General features: G+C 25.9%; 1 protein-coding gene across 1 annotated transcript; it reads left to right on the top strand.

Annotated features, from left to right (window-relative positions):
* Positions 1-940: 940 nt before the first annotated feature.
* On the top strand, positions 941-13,444 carry LOC112687311 (fatty acyl-CoA reductase wat-like). Its single transcript, XM_025559948.1, has 9 exons — positions 941-1,056; positions 3,739-4,113; positions 8,956-9,204; positions 10,342-10,487; positions 10,547-10,656; positions 10,915-11,107; positions 12,205-12,447; positions 12,659-12,916; positions 13,015-13,444. The coding sequence occupies exons 2-9, from the start codon at positions 3,763-3,765 to the stop codon at positions 13,118-13,120; spliced, it is 1,656 nt and encodes a 551-aa protein (XP_025415733.1). The 5' UTR covers positions 941-1,056; positions 3,739-3,762; the 3' UTR covers positions 13,121-13,444.
* Positions 13,445-25,028: the final 11,584 nt, after the last annotated feature.

Genomic DNA, 25,028 nt, shown 5'->3' with positions numbered 1-25,028 from the left:
ACAAATTGAAATAATTACTTAAAATTAAAACTGGACTTCTGGAAGTATACATTTTTTCTAAAAAAAAATTTATTTATTTATTAATTTTATTATTTTTATTTTATTTATTTATTTATAATTATTTGATAAAAAATAATAAAAATATTAATGAAATTATGTATACATTTTAGTATATCTCTACTAATATACTATTATTTATTTTCTTATTACTATACAATATTATGCGTATTACTATTATAAATCTACTTTATTTTGATAGTTTACGTTATTATTAGACGTTTTACGTATAATTATTTAGACACATTTTTTAAGTGAAAAAATATGTATTTTTTCAAAGAGAATCATCAATTTCGTTAAATAAAGTTCCAACTGTAAATATTTATATAAATTCAATAGTATTAATAATAAATTATATACAATGATTGTATATATTCAAATTAAATTAAACAGATTATAATTAATTATAATTAAGTATAATTTTTTTTTTAATGTCACTATTAAAAGTTGATTAATTAAATAATGAATAATGAAGATAAATGTTAAAGGTTAATAGTTTTGTAAATTATTTAAATATATTACACTTATCTTCCGAAATAGATTTTTTTTGTATTAGTGATGTAAATTTACAAATTATAAATCAAATATCGAGTACTGAGTATTAGGTATTCTATTGAACTATATATCCAGCGAACTATAAACTGAAAATTAATATTTTTGCGATGTTATACGTTAGTAATATAAACAATATTCGTTTAAGTTATTCAAAAAAAATAACCTATTATACCTAGTGTAATAGTAATAATAATAGTAACAATATTTGAAGTCTAATGTCAAGTGCCCACTCAAATCCTCAACCTTGTAGAATCGGAGACCATGCCCCCCTTGGTCCCCTTCAAACCGAGACCTCGTTGTGTATGAGACAACACTAGTAATTCTTCAATTCAGTTATTGTGTGAGAGACTAGGTCTATGGACTCATGGTCATTCTTTTCCAATAGGTACTTCGTTAAAGTCGTTTATTTCTAAACTCCTCTACACACATTGTTGTTTTGATAAGGTAAGAACTAATATAGATTATCAGTTAATTAGTATAATTCTTCATACAACATTTTCATTTAAATATGCTAACATTTTCACTTTTTTATTATAAATTAAAATTAGTTATTTTGCTTGTTTATTAATTAAGAACAAAAATATTTTTATATTTTATATTTCAAACTATTTACTTAAAATTACACAAGCACAAGTAAATAATAATATACACAAATATAAGATATAAATATTAAGAGTATTTGTGTTAGTGCATAAAAATATTACAGCAAATCAAATCGTATATTTTAACATGTGAATACTGAATGATTTATGAGGATATTGAACATTAAATTTTCATTTTCTGATTGTATTTTGAAAATAATATTCAATAATACTAAACTAATATAGCAATAACTGTTTTTAAATTGTTTATTTTAATGTTCAGTATAAAATAAAATATATTTAATTTCATAAATTTATTAAGAATCAAATCGTTATTTTTATAAACAAGTATGCGTTTTCTAAATCTATAACTTATATTTTCTGTTTTTATAGATATTATTTGTATATTTTCTAATAATCATTGTAGGGTTTTTCAGGGTACACAGTATATTTATATTGTTTATCAGTTAGTATAAATACTACGTCAGATTGAAGTATTTTGTTATACTTAGGGTTGCCAGATTTTGAAATAGCTAAATTAGGAATCTTATTGAAAGACTTTTTTTTATTTTATATGTAACGTTCATATGGAAACAATAATAAGTATATAATTTCGTAATTTAAATATTTATTAGCTAATATAAAAATACATTTATTGTATATAACCATGCCGAATAAATATGTTGTATATTTTATTGGGTATTAAATAATACAAAATTAAATATTATTTTCTCTCAGATTTTATTAATCAGGACAAACTGAATGATCAGTCGGGACATGCCTTTAAAACTGGAATGTATGACAAGCCTAATTATATTTATCTTAAACACAAAAATCTAATACCGAAAAATCAAAATTTAAGAGCTTAAAATATAGATAGTTCGAGAGGAATAAAAACGTACCTTTTGAATGACATAAATCTATAAAATATTAATATATTATAATGATAAATATAACTTAAGTGATATTTGTTAATATTTTAAGCCAATATATTGGTTTTGGTAAGTTTTTATTTATTACATAAGATGATAAAATAATTGTTTAAATTTAAATTTAATCAGTTTCAAAACATTTTATTTTAAATTCGAAAAATTATATCACTAAAATTATTAATAATTGCAATACTTATTATACTGAAATCTTACATCACAAATTCTGAAACTTCGTTGAAAGCCAGAGTATAAAAGATGAATTTTTCGAAGTAGGTACTACGAGAACTCCGATATAATACTTCAATTATTGATTTAAGTAGTATATGAATTTATTACCATATTGTACTACTGTACTTGTTTCGTTATCGTTGAAAAATCAATACTAAATGTCCTCTTTTCAATACATTATTTAATAAATCATCACTTTTATTATTATGCTATCGATAATATAATTGTGATAACAGTAGCGTTGACATTGGGTTGCTGTGACGGTTTGTCTTCATACACCGCGTGGATTCGTGGGTCTAGTATACATTGGATATTGTAGAAATAGTTTTAATATTAAACATATTCAATTACATATCGTCGTTTTATTATTATATATAGGTGACCCAAAAAAAAAAAATGTTAGATTAGGTAAAATTCAATTTTAAATGGGACATCATAGGTGATTAAGTGTAAAAACGAAATGTTGGCTAAAATATAATTGCAAATATTAATTTCGCAAAATTACAAAAAGGGCAAAAAAAGAACTAGGTATAGTATTTTTAGAAACAAAATTTAAAAAATACAATAGGTATAGCATGAAACAAGTTAATTTGGGTACTTGATATTCACTTCAAAATATTACATAGAGTACATTGATCATTAGATGGAAATTTTGAGAACGATCGGGTCAAGGTAACCGAGTGAAAAAATAAAAATATAATAGTAGTACAGTGAGTTGTATTTGAAAATTCTCATGTTATCGCAAATTATTGCTCTAGTCGAGTGTAATTCCCATTACTTGATGAAACATTTCGCGCATTGTATATTATGAATTATGTATCAAGCGTTACACTAAATAATTGTGTTTACGTCACTGCTTTAATGCACCTTACATAATTTACCAAAAGAAAGTCATTAGTTACTCATCAGTTTCTATTATGTTGTATGCAACTCGAGGTTTATTGCGGAAGATTCCGTGTAAAATTTGGTAAAATAATAAATATTTATAAAATGTTCTATGACAATAGCCAACTGACTAACTGGTTCATTATTATGACCTTCTGTCTTGAAAGTACAATAATAATCAAAGTCTGATAATAATATTTGAAATTTCAAATTAAATTATCTTAGAAATTTTGAAATTGAAAACGATAAGAAAATATAGATTGCAATATCATTACATTTGTTAAAAATGTACTAAAAACTACTTATATATTAACTAAATATTTTACTCGTATTACAGTAAGCAAAATAATGTCAACAAAATTAAATTAATCAATATAAATTTAAAAATTATCACTCCCGCAAATATTTAAAGCAATTTTTTTTAAATTTTTATATGCAGTCATACTTCTAACATAAAAAATATCTACTAGTAAATTATTTCAAATGTGTTTTTGTTTCAGTAATATTATTCATAATTGTTCAATATGGCACTCGATTTGCATCGGAAGTACATCGAGAAAAAACAAGAGAGTGCTCCTTTGGTACCGATTAAAGACATTGTAAATTCTAAATACTACGTGGATCCTCTGGAGCTTTTAGGTGAACGGAGTTTTAACGAACCACGGGAAATTGATGAGTCCGAAGTTGGGACTCCAATACAAGAGTTTTTCCGTGATGGGGTGATATTTTTGACCGGCGGCACAGGCTTTATGGGCAAGGTTCTATTAGAAAAGTTACTCAGAACGTGTCCTCATATCAAGCATATTTATTTGTTGATTCGATCTAAAAAAGGCAAAAACGTTGAACAACGAATGGAAGATATATTCGAAGATCGGGTAAATATAAACGTTGTATTATAACATTTTATTTTAGAGAAAAATTGCACAAATATTTTTATTCATCTAGAACATTTATAACTAAACAATTAACCAACAAAATTAATGACTTATTTTTATATACTTTTGGAAAGCGGGTTTTCATTATTTTTAATATATATACATCGTGTTTTTCGACATGAAGTATCAAATGTTACATTAGACAAACAATTATGACACAGTGTCACGTTGATGACGTGGGACCGTGTTATATAGATGTGAAAATTTTGAGTGAAAAAATGTGAGACAGTGTGAGTCTTTAACCTGTGAATTAGCCGTATTAGCTCTACGGTCTTGACATAATAATAAAATGTTTTCTATTTATAATTTTCATGATTATGAACATTTCTACATTATATCATGCTAAAATTGTCTGGTTAATAGCGTATTAGTTCCGCTATGTTTAATTCAGATTTTAAATTTTTTTCTTAAATGAGATATATATAAAAAATGACTATATTTACGTTACTACGGTGTACCTACTGAAGTATAAAATAGGGTCCACTAAATTATAATTTGAATTACTTAAATTGTTCATACTACAATAAAAGTAATTAAATACATATAAAAAAAATAATTAAAACACGCAATAGATATGAATCAACCAAGGCAAACGTCATTTAATATAAAAGTTTACTCAATAGTGTTAAGTTGTATAGTTTTCTACAACTACATGTGACTTTATATGGTTATCTTGAAACTTAACTCCCAAGTATTTATTTTAATTGTTTGATTTGTGAATTGTGAAATATTGGTATAATATAGTTTTATATATTCATAGATTTCATTTTATAATTTATTCGACTATTTTGAATAATTTTGATGATTTATTTTTTTCTCAACAACTTCAATTAAATAAAATTCTATTATTACTATAATGAAAAGAACTATTTAATCCATTGTTACATTAAAAAAAAAAAAAAAAAAAATTAAAATGTTTTAAAATTAGAATAATTCTAATTTGTATAATTTGTATGTGTTTATGTGATTACGTATATGTTATAGTCTATAGTTTACCATATATATGTATGTAATATGCATAAATGTGTTATGTAAATGAACATACGTGATGAATAACAAGTACCGTTCAGTTTGAATAAAGGTCAGCTAAAATTAATGTGGATAGAAATAAAAAAGTATTTTCATAGGTATTTTTTTACTTGAAATTTGTTTGTAAACGTTTACTATTAGTAACTGGTTTTCCAGGTGCTTAAAATCTCAAAAACAATGTCAATTTTGAACTAGATGTCAATATTATTGTTCAAAGTATCGACCGTAATCCGAACATAGAACATCGAGATTATCAAAATTTCATAATGTGATAACGTAACAATTTCACGCGCGTGCAAGCATTCTATAAGTTGCCTGATCGAGTTTATTCAATTGCACAATATTCGTTGAGAGAGGTGCTCCCTCGGCGACCTTGCATTTCTTTGGTGTTCGATGGAAGTGTTTACAATTCATCGGCACTTTCTATTTCATCAAATCTAATTTTAGGTCAACTGCCAATGGTCAGTGAACTCGAAATAATTATTTTTGAAATCTATTCAATACATTGTTTTACTTTAAAATGTGTTATATTGTACTTTTATAGTAAAATATATATTATATCATGTTATATAACTATAAATCATACATACTCTTCTATGAAAATAATTGATTTTGAACACAACATGTTTATTCAATTGAATAATCTCTTTAAAGTTATAGTGTGTCCAAAAAAACAAAGTGGAACCCAGTTTTCGTAATAATGGCTGTAAAGGATAGTCTTTTTTCCTTTAATTTATTATCTCATAACTAGATTTTTCAAAATAATATTTGAATACGCAGTATGAAACCATGATTCAATATCCTTGAAATTTTTTTTCCGTATATCTATTTTAAACTGATATTGTTTAGTACGTAAATATTTTTTTTTTCTATTGTTAAAATTACAAAACAGATTTTATTTGAACAATAGATATGAATAAAAATATTTTTTTAATTATTCCTTAAATGTTATATATATAGGTATAAAATATTACAGTAGTTGTCGACTATAAATAGCATCTATCTAAACTGTTTTAGAGTTCTGTTTTCACGTGTATTATTAGTAAATAAAAATAACCCTAATTCCAGAAATAATGTTACTAAGAAGTTTGTGGACACAACTAAGGGAAAAATGAAACTAAAGTGAAAATTTGAAAAAATATTTAATTTTTTATTTCTTTATACTGATTTATACTATAGGTAGTTTTATTTTTTGTGATGTATGTTGTTTGGGTGGTGGTTGAGATAAATATTCAAAAAATTGTATATTAAGTAATTTAAATGCGTTTTCAAATAGCTAATTGAGTTTCATTATTCAATTTTTCCGAGCTTGGTTTACATTTTACATGTGGGTTTTTTCTGTCTAGAAATTAAAATATTATCAAATAATATTTGAAATATTATACATAAATCATTTTACTAAAAATTCTAAATTAAAGGAACGTTGGTTCGAAAATTTAATTTTTAATTTTTGTAAATATGGGAACGTTTTAAATGTTTTTCAATTAAATGTATTACTGAATTGTATTTAAATGCACTTAATACACTTACATTGTTTACAAATATATATCTTATTTTAATACATACTATAGATTATAAAACATATTAAGTAAGACATATAGGAAATGTAGTTGTTGTATGCTAAACAAGATATTTTATATATCAAACTAGTTTTCACAAAACAAGTGGGTAAACTTAGACAAAACACATCAAACTAGTAATGTTATTGCAGGCGACCGTGACAATGCAAGATGGGTGGATATAATGGGCACATAAAAAATGTGGTCGTGAATTAAAATATAGACGCATAAAAACATGTTACCTATACATACATATAACAATGTATAGGAAATGAGATTACTGATTCTGTGTGATTATAATTTAAAGTATTGTACAGTATAACCAAAAATGATGAAGGATAATTATCAAGCTATATGATTTAGAAAGTATGTTGAAGATTGGAGGTAATACCCACTGTACAAAAGAATGTTACAGTCATGTAAAATTAACGATCCAAGGAAACTCTGGAAAATTTTTAAGTAACTTCCATTGGAGGTCTAAAACAATTCCTTAAACGCAATATACCATATTATTTGTAACTACGCACAAACCATCATAGAACTATAAAACCAGTTTTATGACTTAAATAGTTTTTCAGGAACATGACAGTAACGTGCTTCAAAAAGTAATCCTAGAATGTTTATTTGGACTTCATATAAATAGTTTTAAATTTTATGTTCCAATTATATTTTTCCAAAAATTTTTAGGAAAATCCCCGTCAAAATAATTATTTATATATTATGTACCCTATTTTACATGCTTTTAAATAATTGTACTTCATTTACACAAATATTTTAAATAAACATCCGTAATTAGTATTTAAAATGAAATAAATTTAACGTTAAACTCTGACTTGGGAATTGGTTCCTACAATTACGTGTTTTATTCTACATTTATAAAAATAATATTATTTAAAAATTGCTGTTAAACTTATAATATCTGTTATACACATATGTATATAATTTATAAACCGTTTTATTATAGTTTAATATTTGTATTATTAGTTAAGTCATCTTTATTATATGTTATATCAAAATAATTTATGTACACTCATTGGCTTATGCGTGTTTTTCAACAAAATGTGGAAATTAACAAGTGAATTAAATAACAGAACTAAATAAATACAAAATAACCTCAAACCGTAAACAATTTACGTATAGTTATCTTTGTTATGGCAATACGATCGACGGACAATCCGATTAAAAAAGTTATAATTTATAGTACAGCGATTCCCAAAATATTTTCCACAGAATCTATTTCATATTATGGTTTACGCTCCGATTCAAATATAAAAGTATTCTAAATTATATGAATTGTAAGACTTACCGATCATTTATAAGCGTTCCTATTTTTTATTAGTATAATAATTAATCGAAAAATTATTCAGTTTATATTCACATTTGACAATTCAAAAATGTAATTTATTCTTTCTTTTATTACAATTAGATAGTGTAACATGTAATTTGGAAGGCTCTATGTTTGGTTAGATTAAGGTATTCTTTATAAGATAAAATAAAATATAATTATAAAAGTCTTGATAATTTTGAAATATTTTTTTTTAAAAACATTTGTATACATTTGCAATTACTTATGTACTATTAAAACTAAAACGATTAAACATATTATGACTATTAAATATTGTTAATCTTATTCCCTTAAATGCGTAACATATTAATGACATTCTCGGTAAATAACATCATTAACTTATTAATGGTACAATACACACACATATACAACACATTTTAAAATATTAGGAAACATTACAAATTTCATAATCTACAAATTAATCATTTTTATCTGATAAAATATAATCTACTGCATCCTACACTTGCCCTTCATGGTTTAAACATTATAATAATTTAAAACTATTAGGTAGATATAAATCTTTATCACTAGCTATTTTTTAGATTTGTCCTTTAAATGTTTACCTTGTCAGCTCTAACTTTGTATTACAATACCAATGAATTATTTGATTAATAAAATATATCAATTATGATTATTGTGTAATAACTTTGTGATTGTGTACACTATTGGATATATTATTAAAAAATTATAATAATATTAACCAAAACATCAGTACAGTAGAAATTAATTTGTTATGTGAGTGAAAACAAACCAAATATCCAAAAAGGAATAATTTATAAAATAATAGTAAATACACACATTTTTGAAATACAAATATATACATAAAGTAGTATTTATTTCTGATTTCAGCTTTTCAAACGATTAAAATATGAAGTGCCTAAGTATTATCATAAAGTTTCTGGGGTAGCAGGTGATTGTAGTTTACCAGGTCTTGGGCTAAGTGTCAGCAGTCGTAATACATTGATCAATGAAGTGAACATTATATTTCATGGTGCTGCTACCGTCCGTTTTGATGAACACATTCGTGTAGCAATGAATATAAACGTTTCAGGAACAAGAGAATTATTAAACCTGGCAAAGAAAATAAGAAACTTGAAGGTAAAATTTAAATAATTTAAAAGTTTTAATAATATTGATTATTAACTTTGCATGTGATTTTATAGTTCATACTTCAAATGAATAAACAATAAATTTGTATGAGTATGGAATTGTTTATTTTCGATTATGAATATTAATTTTACAAAGATTTTTTTCTCTTCATACATATTTTTTGGAATACTTCTGATGTTGTACAAATAGTCATGAACTATACCAATAAGACCATACAATAAATAATTTTGAATTTTATGTCTCGTACTAAAAAGTATATAAACAATCTTATTTTAGTGTTTTATAAATACTAAATATTTTTAGCTATTTATTTTATTTTATAAATATTTTTAAAGATCTAATGTCAAAAACAAAAAAATGAAACCAAATATACTATACAGCTGTAGGTTATTTCCGTGAATATTATTCATTATTATTCATTAGTATTGTACAAAAATATTCATAATTTTATTTGTTCGATTAAATTTATGAATGAAATCAACATGAGAGAATGTGCTTCACCAAGTTTTACTATAATTAACGTTCGTTTGAGTAAGCATGTTCATTTTTATTTGTATTTATTTTATATGATATGTAAAATAAACTGTGCATTTTATTGCCTACGTAACATCGCAATAAAGAATTGTTTCGTAATTTCTGAGTGGCGAACAGCAAAGTACAAATTATGAATAGTAAAAGTTATGCATTTTGTAACCACATAAATTCATGATGTACTCATTTATTGATTTTACTTAAATACGTTAGGTAAAAATCAATTTGTTATCTAACCATTCTTAGGCCCTTGGTACTTGTTCGAAAACATTTTGTTTATATTTTGTAATAGCATTTTTTATCTCAATAGTTATAAGACTTCAATTAATAATTATGTGGTTTGCTAATTTTGAAGAAATTTTCATATAATGGGTCGCGATGCAATACAAGTTATTAGTCTCTGTAATTGATTCTCAGATTCTTAAAGTATAATTTTTTATGACTTAATATTGTTGGTACTATCGAAATGAAAGTGATACATTATTAGTTAAAAACAGATGCATGTAATGAAAATTAAAAGCGCACGCATAAAATACATTTCAAGTCACAATTAAATATTATATGAAGTTATTGAGATCTTCCAATCGTATTTAGGTAATGGCACACGTATCCACGGCGTACGCTAACTGTAATCGATCACAAGTCGATGAACAATTTTACGACCCTATTTCTGACTACGAAGACATTTTAAAGTTGGTAGCTTCTACCGACGATCAAGCACTGCAAGATATGACTAAAAAGTAAAAACTACATTTCCTTATAATATATAATTACACACTATACTAATAATAATTTTAAGACTTATTGGAGATTTACCAAACACTTACGCGTTTACGAAGTCCTTGGCAGAAGATGCGATCCGAAGAGAAGCACAAGACCTTCCAATATTGGTGTTCCGACCAACTGTTGGTAAGTAGGTTAAATTACATTAATGTAATTTTATATTATAGACATATACATATTAATTTAAATCAAAACATTATTCGATATATTTGAAATTATTTATTACCAGTGCAATATGTTATACCATTGATGGTACCTAAATGAAAATAAAATAAATACAAATTAAATTATAATCAATGTCTGTACATGAAATTAAAAAAAAAATTATATGAACGTTATTTAATTGGTTTATATTATACTAATACATATTTTGTATATCTACAGTGATTGCTACTTATCGAGAACCAGTAAGAGGTTGGATAGATAATGTATATGGTCCTACGGGCCTTGTAGTTGGAGCTGGTACTGGAGTCCTTCATACATACTTTGGTAATACCAATGTAGTTACTGACATGATCCCGGTTGACATGGTTGTCAATGCTCTTATTAGTGCTACAAAAGAAACTGCCACAAATAGGTAAATTATTGTAAAATAAATATTTTAGTATATTTACATTACATAATTAATTGTATTCCTTTAATATTCAAATATTATAATTTATGATAAAATGTATTTATATTTATACATTTCTAGGGCTGATAAGAGGGTGGAGTAGGATGGGCTAGTGCCCCGGGGACCGTACCTCCAAAAGGGCCCGTCGTCACAGCTTCAGCTTTATAAACAAATTTATTTTATAATCTCATTTTCTGTAGGATAAGATGCTAATTTAAATATTTTTATTACACTCAAGTATATAAAAGTATGTACAAATAGTATGTATATCTTAGCCAAATAAGTGTAAGTAAAGGAGGCCTAGTACCGATCAGCCCCGGGGCCATCAAAAGTTCTCGCCGGCCTTGTGTATTGCCATATAAAAGTGATAATTTAACTACATGTTCTCTACAATTAAATATATCTTGTATATTCTACATTATATGGTATTAATTAAAAGCTGTAATAATGTTACCAATCAATTATATTTATTTTCAAATTGCCAAATTGTTTGTGAAATAATCTGATTTATTTTATTAGGTTATATATTTCTAATAAATAAAATAAATAATTAATTTTTATTTTAAGAAAGACCATTCATTAAAACATATCAAGATCGAAAATCGAACCATAACGTAAATATTTATAAATCTCGCTTCAATTTAATATTTTTCTACTGTATTATTGTATATACTTGCGATCCAATATAATTATTTTTTGAAATAACTTTGTTTGGTAGAATATTTCTTACTTTATTTTTGATTTTCAACATAAAATAAAAATTAGGTAAGCCTTTTATTAATAATCATAGATAATAGTATAAATTTAGCAAAAACCCTTCATGTTTTTACGTATGGTAATACAAAATTCAAACACACAAATCGTATATGTAATGTATTCTACAATAAATTATAAAAGTATATGAAAAATGTAAAACATAGGTATGCGTTAAAATTTTACTCAAATTGAAATCCTTGTGGTACACATTATGTAACACTTGTAATAATTATACCCACAGACAGTGTTACAAAATTTACAATGTACACTAAATGTAACAAAGCAATGTTGTGTTTCATTTACAGAAAAGTAGACGAAATACCGATATACACATGTTCAAGCTCGAAACAAAAACCAGTTAAATGGAATGAGTTCATAGAGATGAACAGACGTCATGGAATTTATTGGCCAACTATTCGAGCAATCTGGTATTATTCGTTTTGGGCTACCAACAATCCATTCCTTTACGCGTTATTAAATTTTTTATGCCACATCGTTCCTGGGTACATACTGGACACATTAGCTGTTCTGGCTGGACAAAAACCAATGTACGTAATATTTACACAATATACATCATGAATATATATATTATGTCTATTATGAACTATAGTCTAGAGTACTTGTTTTGTACGATATTATACTACTACTAGTACACGGCTATCTTAAATATTACATTCTTAAAGATCACTTTTTTTTTTTATGATAAATATTTTGATAAAATTAAATAACAATTTATTAATTTATTTTTATTTCAAACAGATTACTTAAAATTTATAAGAAGATTGATAAAGTACGAGATATATTAGCATATTTCTCCGACAAAGAATGGACGTTCACCAACCATAGGTTAATGGCGCTATGGGAAACACTCAGTAGCCAAGATAAAGAACTATTTAACTTTGACATAAATCAACTGTCTTGGGAATACTTTAGTCAAGCACATTGTCTTGGTTTAAGAGTTTATTTAGTTAAAGATGACATCCACACATTGCCTGCAGCCAGGAAAAAATGGGAAAAGTAAGAAATACAATTTAGAAATACATAAATTAAAGATAAAAATTAATCATCAATTTTTTGTTTATACATTGTACTAATTAATTGTTTTATATTTTCAGATTATACATTGCACACAATGCATTGTTGCTATTTGTATATGCCTTCTTGATATTCTGTGCATGGAATTTTATCAGTTTGTTTCTCAAATTAGCCGGGCTCATTTAAAGAATTTCTCGCTGCTCACAACATGACTGATTATTGAAATTATTGTCAAAATTTACTCTCTGAATATATTAATAGTTATAAGAATATTTAAAATTATATCATGTCCTTTCGAGACAGAAATTTTCTCGAAAGTAATTCCTACACAGCTATATTATCTACTTATTTACTAAATACATATATTAAAATATTATGAATAATATACATAGATTTGATAATAAAAACTGTAAAGCTGAAAAATATCGTTTGAAAACTAGCCTACAGATTGCCTAAAATATTTTCTTCTCAAATTTTCTCAACCTTTCTCCATCCGTTTAGTTATCGTTTGAGATTATTAAACATTAAAATCTATTTTATATTAATTATTATTGAATTTAAATATTTATGTTCAAATCTTATTCAATTATTTTTTAAAAGTTTATAATAATTACAATACTCAATAATAATTACCGTATTGAATACATATATTGCATACTATTTGATTTTTGATTATTTTTCAGTTATTAAATTATAGGTAAATTTTGTTAATTTACCATATTTTATACACTCATTTGTATTATGTAATGTAGTATGTACATTTTTTTAATCTATTCTAAGCATTGTTTAAATTGAATATTACAGTTGTAATGTGTATGTTTGTGTGTATATTTAAGTAACTTAGCAACACTCACATACAGTTTCTATTTTTATAGGTGTTAATATTGATACATATTGAGAGATAATAATATATCTTATGACATTAAAAATTAAAAAATACAAATCCAGTTACACATTTGACTTATTTGACTATGTTAATATACGATTGATATGAATTGAGTTTTAATTATTTTGCAATTCATTTTATTACGTATTTATTGTATAACATCCAAGTGTTGTTAACAGTATAAAAAAAGATTGAAAAATGTACGGAAGTAATACGACACGTCATGACGTATGTGTAAATAACTGTAGGTACATTCTACAAGTCACTACCTACCTCTTTTTTATTGTGTATTTATTTCCAATAATGTAATAAATTAGTTTTACGTTATATAAATATTTTATTTATTATTTTAATTATCTAGCATCGACTGGAAAAACATTTGCTGTCTATATGGGACCTATGGTTCATAAGCATTTTCAAATACTTCATCAAATACTATCGTCCTGTATGTCTTACGAAAGTACTCGTATTCAACGTTATTTTTTAGTTTTTTTAACTTAAATTTTATATATTTTTTTATTACCAATACAGTGTGACTAGACTTCAAAACATACCAATATATTATATCGTTGTTCTTCATAAATGTATTTATAATAATATTGATTCGCAATGAGTATAACTCTGAATATAGGGAGTACAAATATTTTTGTTACTGTTTTGATTAATTTGTTAATGCTTTGTGTTTCTGTTGTCATCACATATGACGTGAGACACTGAAGATTCTATTGGTAGCTAACGATTAACTTATATTTAGAGATCACAAAGTTACTCCTCGCATGATTATCATATTAGTAATCGGTGTATTAAATTTTAATTAGTCGGCATCTATTTGATCGGTACAAGTGAGCCAAATCATTTCAATAACTATACGAGGAATCAAATCATCCTTGCGTACTTTAAACACATCATCAAGAGAATCATCGCTAATATTGGTAATAAAAAAGTATACTGTGGCTCTACCCATATATATTTATTTATATATTTTATCTAAAAGGTAAATGTTTACATTTTCACGACTATGATACAGATATAATTGTTATCAATTTATTCTATGAATAAATAGTTTTGACTTTCTAATTTCATAATTTTTATAATTAACTTAAGTCTGAAATTCATATTATTAATTTTAGACTTATTCAACAGTCATGTAAATTATTAATAATTACCTACCTACTTTATAAAGTACCAATTTATCATGTAAATATAGTCATGCAATTGAGGTTGCTAGCCAACTGCTCCTTAAATACTGCAAAGTTAAAATCAAATAGCCAGCAAAAAATAATAAGAGACACGAGTCACGAAACCAACCTTTTTGATGTCCATTTCATAATTGAAAACTAAATAAAAATTATGAAAAAAGGGAAAGCAGCATGAATTGATGATGTTCAAATGGAACAAATTAAAAATATGGGACCTCGAGCCCGAGAATGACTCCTAAATATGTGTAATGTTTGTATTGATCAAATGCGAATTCTCGAAATGTGGCACAAGACTCATATTATTGCATTACTAAAACCAAGAAAGACACCAACTGATATGAAACATTTCAAACATATCGTCCTTCTCTGTCATACGTTAAAAACTACCGTTTATGCCGACTATAAACAAAAAAATGATCAGCGAACAAGCCGGCTTCCGATCAGGAAAGAGTTATACAATTCAGGTATTGCACCCAACACAGCGTATAGAGTACGAGTTTGAAACGAAAAAAATTACAGGGGCTGTTTTTGTAGATCTATGTGCAGCCTACGACACAATAAATCTTAGGAAATTAAAACGAAAAGTTAACGAACTAACTTTACTCGTAGGCATAAAATTAACGTAGCATGTTAGCACTAATTATTTTTAGCATACACATAAATGACAATCCAACGAATCTAAATACAAAATACTTCCTGTATGCATATATCCTAGCAATTTCCTCCCAAAAATAAACGTTTGAAAAAGTAGAAAAGACTCTGACACTCACCTTGAAAAAGATGTCTACGTACTACAAAGAAAACCAGTTAAAACCGAAACCTAATTAAACGCAAACTTGTTTTTTTCACTTAAAAAATAGAAATGCAAATATAAAACTAAAAATTGAATGGGTTGATATGCCCTTGGAACACACTAAGTTCCCAAAATATCTGGGTGTAATGTTGGATAGATTACTAACATTTAAAAAAAACACTGCGAGAACACTTGAGCTAAAGTCAACATCAGGAACACCATATTACTGAAATTTATAAACTCCAAATGGGGTGCAGATGTAAACATTTTGAGAACCTCAGCATAGCACTAAGCTACTCAGCCGCTGAATACGCATGCCCAGTTTGGAAAGCATCATCACATAGGAAAAACATTGATAAAGCACTCAGTTTTGCACAATAATAAATGGGTTGCTTTGACCAACAGAGGTATACTAACTTCATAGCTCAAGTGCCATAGCAACCTCGGGTATACGTAAAGACCCATAAGACACGTGCCAGCACCGCCCATTAGGAAAGTTTAATTTTTTTTACTATCAATAATTAGCACGTTATTAGCACGAATTTGCATGACTAATTTCGCAATATGCATGTCATAAATTTCTCCGGAATCGCAAAAATTAACGGGCGGTGCTGATGGATGGCATGGTTAATCAAATTTTTCCGATAATATTGCATGTAATTATTATATTTCCTTATATTATTATAAGTATTCTAGTATTATAGAGTGACTATAAAGAAAAAGTATATTGCCATATAATTATAACAAAAATCAAAATTCCATTGATAGTAAATCGTTATTTTACGCGTGAATTTTTGATTTCGTGAAAATTTAAACACTTGTAAGATTTTTTTAATTGGATATTCCTCAATCGTTTTTATAATTACTCTAAGCTTAACTTATGGGAAACCTTCTATTGAATTTTAAATTCTTAGTATTAAATAAAAAAATTTTTAAAAATTTTTAACTACAGAATTACTTGCATATTTTCGCAATTTTGACATATTTCGAATTTCAGAGTCGTGCAAATTCATGCTAATTGCGTGCTAAACGATGACGTAGTTGAATTTTAGGAATTCGTAAAATTCGATTTAATAGATATTTATGTATAATTTATACATAAATTAATTAATTAATTTAATTATATATAATTAGATATTTCATATAAAACATTCTATGCACTACGTTTTTGGCTGTAACAATTTTATAAGTATTCAAACTTTGATTTACAAAGCACAATTTTATAATATTATTTGTTTGGTATAGATATGTTGTTATTTATTTAAACTTAGAACGTTTTTTTTATACCCTCTTTATTACTTTTTTAAAAAATATTTCTTAAAAAATGTTGATAAATAGTTTATTTATGAATATATATATATATCGTACAAATCAGCAAATTCTGTAACTAATAGAATTCTCCTCATAACTGCTTTTTTTTCTATCCTAAAATTGGTTTTCATTAAATATAATTATAAAAAATGCGTTTCCAATTTTTTTCTATCTTTCGCCATGCCTTTTAGCACCTTGTAGGAAGTGAAACCAACATCCTTTATTTTTTGGCTGATGAATTTTATTCTAGGTTTTTTTCTTGGTCATGTTATTTCTATCATCCCTGAAATTATTAGACTACTTATGCGTTTCGTCTCCATATCTCAATGTATGTCCAATTATCTGTCATCGCCTTCTCCGTCAATCAATTATCGCTTTTTTCCTATTGTGGTTAAGATGTTATAATTTGTTCTTTTTTCAGTTCATTTTATTCTCTGTATCTTTCTCTAGAACTACATTTCCAAAGCTTCTTGTATGATAAAAATAAAGTAATAACTGTTAATAAAATATGATAATTCATTCTAAAATCTGAATCTAAAAAAAATGTTTTTATCATATAATAATACTGTTTTAACTATAAACGTGATCAAAATTCTACTTTACTTAAATATCAGTTTTTTATCATAATTAAGCCATGTATGTTAATACTCACGCAAGTCATATGATAAAATGTTTCAGTATTTTTTCCTGCAAAACAGGTTCAGAAAATGTAAAGGTTAGTTAGAACTGCCTGATAATTGTTTGCTACTCTTTAATTGTCCTTGGATATTTTAATAGTTGTGATTTCACATTCAGTACCTACGACTGACAAATGCACAGTCTGTGAAACGTAGCTTATAATAATAATTATTTACCTATAATTATTATAAGTTAAAACTTGGTCTATTAATGAACATTTGGAATTAAACAGCTGTTGTTTTGATTAAGACGTATCATTTTTTTTCTTTTCATAATAATTATAACGAAAAAACAAACAATGATTGAATAAATTTATTTTGGTTATTTTAATTGAAAAGTTTTTATTGGTACTTATTTTAATAACTATAGCATACCTATTTAAATATAAATACACATAATTATACACGGATTGAAACATCCAGAAGAGTTAAATAATATCTTAGTTATAGAAAATATGAATGAAAAAACTATAGGATGAATTAGAAATGATGCAAAAATCAAAATATTAGTCTTTAACTTAACAAAAACTTGTATTCAAGGTAAAAAATCGACTAAGATAATTAATTGGAGTTTTAGACTAACCTATGGGAGGATAAATATATAAATGTATATATTTTGTATTATGCGGCTATAGCAATGCAATCGAAAATGTACGAAATATAAACAGGTTAGAATGCCAACAACCAAAATATTGAAAAAAACGATAATATGTGAACAGAATAATAAAAATATTCGACCGTATGAACCACATGTATTAAATATCAATACTCGTCGTAATATAATAGTATAAATGTATATAGCAGTACTTATTATATTATTATCTTATTGTGTGTAGATATATGTATACCATTTCAATCTGTCGATACTTCGTACTTTTTGTTATTTCGACTATCGGCGTATCACACAGTAGTTCGAATCGTCATTTTAGCTTACATAAATACTACTAACATTTTATTTCATAATCATGTGAAATAAAGTAATCTAAACATTTTATTATATGGTGAATCTAAATTTTACATCACTTTTGAAATTTACAACTTTTTAAAAATTGAGTAGAGATACAATTTTTAATTTTTATAATTTGTATAGGTACATTTTCAAAATGTTTTCATAATAATCAAACTATAAAGGTAAATTACACTATTATTTAAACTAATTTGCTTTATTTTACTAATGTAATGAAACGCCTATATTAAATATAAACATCATTTTTAATAAATATTTAACACAATTGGTTATAGATCCAGTTCTAAATTTGGATGGGATTTCTGTAAATTGTCGAGAATATTTTTACTTTTATTGTATACACTCGTACGTGTAAACAATTTGAAGATGTAATGTTTTAATTATGTGAGTAAAATATTATAAAATACAATGAGAGGAGGGTTTTTACGCTTACCATTTTTATGGTAAAAAAAATAAATGTACTCCATCAATTATAATTTGAATAGATATTATTTTACGCTGTTAATACTTATTAACTAACTGCCACGGGTGCTGTTTCTACTTTTAAATATAAAATAAAATGAAAAAGAAATCGAAAAAGTTAATATTTAAAAAACGTTTATACATTGTATTTAATACATAACAAAACTTTGGGTTCTTTTTTACATTTTTGCAATATACGAATACCACGTATTATTAATTAGATTACATTATTATCGAAATCATAAATATTATTATCATAACATTAAATAATCATATATTTGTTTTTGACCAAGTTCACAATAAAATATCTCAAACATATAATTATGTACTCTGAATATTTTCGGAGAAAAGATGTAATTTTTCAAATATAACATACACTATTTTGTTTATACGCAAAAAAAATATAAAATAAGATAACTAGTAAAATAATTAGATACTTTCGAAATCATAGACTTCCTCATACTGTAAATTAGCCAAATGCAAATGTATAAAAAATTTATTTGGAACTCATTAAATTTAATGAAAATGCATACATTTTCATTATAAATTTGCAATAAATAAATTTTAATAACTTACGAGTATTTTACTCTGTAGAGTAAAAAAACTCGATTTTATTTAAATATATGAGTATTCTCAGGGCTGACGAGTGGGTGGAGCATGTATAGTCTCAGGGCCAAAACGTCCATGGGGGAGGAGGTCGTCTTCCTAGTCTATCATGGTCTATCATGCAAAAATATTTTATAATGATTTGCTGTACCAGAATGATAAAACTTTTAATTTATTTTATGTATTTCATGTGTGTATTAGTGCTAAATAATATAAAATATATTAATATATTATAATACTTATCTGAGTGAAAACCCAACCTGATCATATAGGTTATAGTGTTTTTATATTATGATTTCATTTGTTTTTTATTCACCTAATAAACTATTTTGATCAAACAATATACTGTACAATGTATACTTAAACATTTTTTTTTTTTTTTTTTTATCCACTTATTATTAAATTTAAATAGCAGTATCATACCGCTGTAGTATGTATATCTCTTAGTACATCTTAATCAAATAGTTATAAGTAAAATGCCTCATCGGTCAATCAGCCTCTGGGCCAACAAAAGCTCTCGGCGGCCCCGAGTATTAAAATCCACTGTTAAATTTGTACACAATTGAATTACGATACAGTGTTATTAAGACACACGGACACGCAAGGGTGTTTTTTTTATCAACCGGGCCATAGAACCCTGTATTAGCTAGAAACTCGGGTACCCATTGCACGTGTAATGACGATCACCTGTAAGTACAATGTCCTGCCACATAGGTATCACGCGTGTGCGTGTGCAGCCTTTTGTTTGCCTTCTACTACTCATTTAAGGTTTTATCTTTTCGCTACACACTGAACAGCCATACGCCGCCATTACCGTGATGTAGAGGGAAAATACATATTACAAACTTTATGCAATTTTTGAGGATATTTAAGAAAATCTAAAAAAAAAAAACAACCTACACTCCGATTCGTAAAAGATATTAGTAATATCATATTACTAATTTTATCATAAATGAATAACGTTCTCATACAAGTATTGACGTCTCTCTCGTCAACCGCCAGACCGCGGCACGCAACGGCGTCGTGACACCTCGTCCTCTGTCCATCACCGGACAGGGGACGCGAGCGATCGCGACGACATCCGCTCGGTACCACCGTTGAACCGGTCTGTTTTTCCGACACCGCGTACGGAGTCACATTGTATATCCGCACATATTTTTTTTTTTTTTTTACTTTCATTGCGAACCTGCTTTTGTCAATATAAAAGCAACTTTTGGTGTCAACAGTGTCATTATTATCGTTGCAATATTCCGTTTTTTTCTTCTTTTTCTGCGATCTTTGCACGTCGCCCTCACTCGTGACACGTGTCACCATCAGCCCGCGCACCGCGTCAGTATACTGACATATGTATAATATACATACCTCCCTCACGAATGTCGAGTAACTCTAGGGAGGGTCAAGGACCATAAAAATTATGAATCGCTATAGTAGAGTAAACATAGTTAAGGCCAAATTATGAAATATTAATTTTTTTGCATTCAAGTACAAAATCAAAAAACACTAGGCCTATTCGAAATGTAATTAATAATTAATAAATCGAAAAATGTAATTTAATATACATAGAGCTTAAAGATGGATCTTGATACGTTCTACTTAGTATTTATGCATTTAATTGTTTTATGAAATTATTAATAGTTAATGATTTTACATTAAATATTAAATAAATAAAAATATATTTTGTTTTAAAACTCATGAGTCATAAAACTTAACGTAATATTCATATAATTGTTTTACATTAAAATTTATTCAACCTTATAGTACTCGTATATGGTTATGTTGTATATGATATATTTATTTTTATTTATTTTTTCTATATTCGGTATTTAAATTGTTATAAAAAATGATAATTATAACAGCGGAACCGAATGGAGCAAATACTACCGGACCCGATGCGCATTAGTGTGCAGGCGATGCACATACGAATGATCGTACATTTATTACATAACACTACAATATATAATTTTATTTTTTATTAATAATTATTTTTGGTTAGATCTAACCTTATAGATAGAACTAATTAAAATTTTTAAGTTTAAAAAATTGGTTGCTGCTTTAGAACAACATTATAATTAAAAAAAAACTACAATATTTTAATACAATTTTGTAAGAAAAAAGATACCTTAAATTGGTCAAAGTTAATATGTACATTACAATTATTATTATAAAAATAAGTCGCATAATATTTGAATAAGGTTGTATGATAGTTTTAAATATTTTTTGAAGTCCTTTGAAATAATTTTAAAATTTAAAATTATTTAAACGTTTATATATCAATTAAATTATATTAAATCAATAAATTAAGTTCAATTAAAAATTGTTAGGAATAAAGTAGCCAAATATTTGATAAGGAGTACCTAAATTCAAAACTTGATCAGAAAGTTCAGAGTTACCAGCAAAATCTAACACTGTGCCACCGTACACAAATAGGAAGTGGGGTAAATACCCCGGAACTTTTTTAACTAGATGACTTAATGAGTGATATATTATTTTTATTATTTTATGATAAAATATTCTATAATATTATGTACGATAATTTACTTATCGTACATAGATAGTAAATACTCTTAATTCACTGGTATACAATACTTGCTGTTTAATTATGATTTTTTGTTGAGGGGGTGAGTACCCAAAAGTAGAGTTTACTCCAGTGATATGTAAAAGGTTCGGCGCCACTGAACGATTTGAAAGTAATTCAAGTAGTATATAACTATACTTTATGTGTGATTACCGCTGGTTTATACCAACATAAATTAATATCTGATTATAACCGTTCTTATCTGTTTTTGCTGAGTGAGTTAATATTATTTTTGGAATTTAGTTTGAGGAAGAGGAGCGTTGAAATGGACTTAACAATTAACCAATATGACGTCAGACTAACTCATTGCTTTATGTACATATTTTATGTAAACATTTATATTTAATACTACTGTACATTTAATAATATAATTATTTATTAGTTTAACGTCATTTAAATATAATTCAGATGAATTTTCCGTTTATGTGATTAAAAAATATTTATTTTACAAGCATAAAAAAAAAGAAAATTTTTATAATTAAACCTTAAAACATTATTTACAGGAAAATAATGTCCTACTTCTTGCATGAATATAAGGGGGAGGGTTCAACCCTTCCACGGAACATCAGAAAAAATTTGAAAAGAAATTATCTGATCTATACATTTCACAGTTATTTTTAAGTTTCTCTTGAAATTTTCAAATAATATATATATATATATATATTATACGATGAGTAATAAAGCATGCTATTTATCAACATTTTATATTATATAGTTTTTCAAAACCCCTCTCGACATTTTTCCTACGTTCACCTATGTCCTATTTTAAGAATTAAGTCATACAAATTTGAAAGAACATCGAAGTATTCTTATAAGTTGTACAAAATTTTATAATTGTTTATTTTGATTAAAGAGAATTATTAAAATAATAATAATTTGAATATTTATAAGAGTTGATTACAATTAAATTATAATTCAATTGAAATTCCTCGTAAAGCAGTATGGATCATTCGACAAAAAAAACAACCATACGGTTGCATTCTAAGAAAGTGAGAAAACCTGATTATGTTTAAACAAATTTAAATAATTTTAATTCATAACGAAATAATAGCTGTTAGAATTAATCTTGTTCGTACAAATAATATTTCAAATAAAATAGCTGATTTGTTAAATATGAACCAATAAATACGGTAAATAGAGCTATAATAAATTAAAAGTTCATTAAAATTAAGAAAAATATTATATAAAAATATTTTAATTATTTTAATTTTTCTTAAAAATATTTGGATTTCTTAAAATTATTAACAAAGAAGAAAACTATATTTTGTTTCCCAATAGCACTTTAGAACAATAGATTAGAATATAATATAATTTTATCAACATTTAAGACCAAATTTAAATAACTTTAACTTCAGTTATTAATTAATAGCCTTTTAACTAGAGACCGGATTTTTTGTTTTTACATAATTTTATTGAGATTATGCAACTCCTATTGAATAAACATTTTCAACGATTCATTTTCCTATCAATTGATGGTACATTAAAGATGATACATGAAAAGAAAAACTTCACTGATTAAAGATTCATAAACCTTTTACCATGAATTTAGATAGATCTTAATTCGTGACTAATACTAATTGGTCTTTTGTACACGTAGAACGGTCATAGATAAATGGTGCTCTTCATGTGTGACTTGTGACTGCACGATATTGTCGTAATATTGTTGTGTATTATACGAGTAAATGCTCCAATTCGGTTACATTATTAAACTTGAACATGTAAGTGCTCGTTGAAGTGTATTAATAGGTACTATATTTTGATACTTTTATGCAGTTTGTTTTAATTTTTATTTCTAAAACATGTTATTTTTATTATTTTGAAATAAATCTCAATTTCAGGTACTATGTGACTATGTGCTACAATCACATATGTAAAATATAAAATTAATATATACTAGTATATCTCCATAGTATAGATTAAATATTTTTTAACTATATTAAAATTTCTTTAATGAAAAAAAATTTATATTTTTTTTAAACTGTTACTTTTATATATTTTTATGAAAAATCATATTTTCCCAAAAAAAAAAAAAAAAAAAATATATATATACATATAAAAGATTATTTTGATCAAATTACAGAGTATAAGAGCATCTGATTTTTAAGATTTTAAACGCATATAAACTCGGTCTCTACTTATACCCATAATCAACAAAAGTAGTCAGTAGTTATTGTAATTAATATTTCAAAGATTTAGTATATCACGTGGTACAGATATTTTAAATACCAAAATAAAACTAAAACCAGAAAAAAAGCGTAACCTTGACCAAGTAAAGTATCTGCTCAACAGGTTAAGGGTGATGAATTAGGAAGTCATCCCACGGTCAACAACCTCCAAAAAGAACATGTGGCGCACAATTCAAGGACAATAAAAATATATATTTAAACGATCTTACCAGTATTGTATTCAGACGTTTGTTTTAATTCATAGTATACACAAGTGCTTAGACCTTAACGGTCGTGCAGTGTGATATTTTTTTTAACAATAAGTAAACCGTAGTCGAGTTTTTTTAATAAATATTTTTTCTCGATTGTGTATACATATTTCGTATTAATGTGTTTAAATTAACATTTTTATTTTATTTTTTTGTAGTTCAAAATAAATAAAATAGTAAATAA

This window comes from Sipha flava, unplaced genomic scaffold (assembly GCF_003268045.1).
Source record: "Sipha flava isolate LNK unplaced genomic scaffold, YSA_version1 339_pilon_pilon, whole genome shotgun sequence".
In the NCBI taxonomy this organism is placed as follows: Eukaryota; Metazoa; Arthropoda; class Insecta; order Hemiptera; family Aphididae; genus Sipha; species Sipha flava.
The sequence above is the reverse complement of the archived record's forward strand: the minus strand, read 5'-3'. Positions and strand labels throughout refer to the sequence as shown.

What these genes read in the sequence shown, in the direction of transcription:
- LOC112687311 (XM_025559948.1), top strand. Translation starts at nt 3,763, where the DNA reads ATGGCACTCGATTTGCATCGGAAGTACATCGAGAAAAAACAAGAGAGT. An exon ending in AGAAAATAAGAAACTTGAAG is followed by an intron (nt 9,205 to 10,341) that starts GTAAAATTTAAA and finishes AATCGTATTTAG; the next exon opens with GTAATGGCACACGTATCCAC. An exon ending in CTGCAAGATATGACTAAAAA is followed by an intron (nt 10,488 to 10,546) that starts GTAAAAACTACA and finishes AATAATTTTAAG; the next exon opens with ACTTATTGGAGATTTACCAA.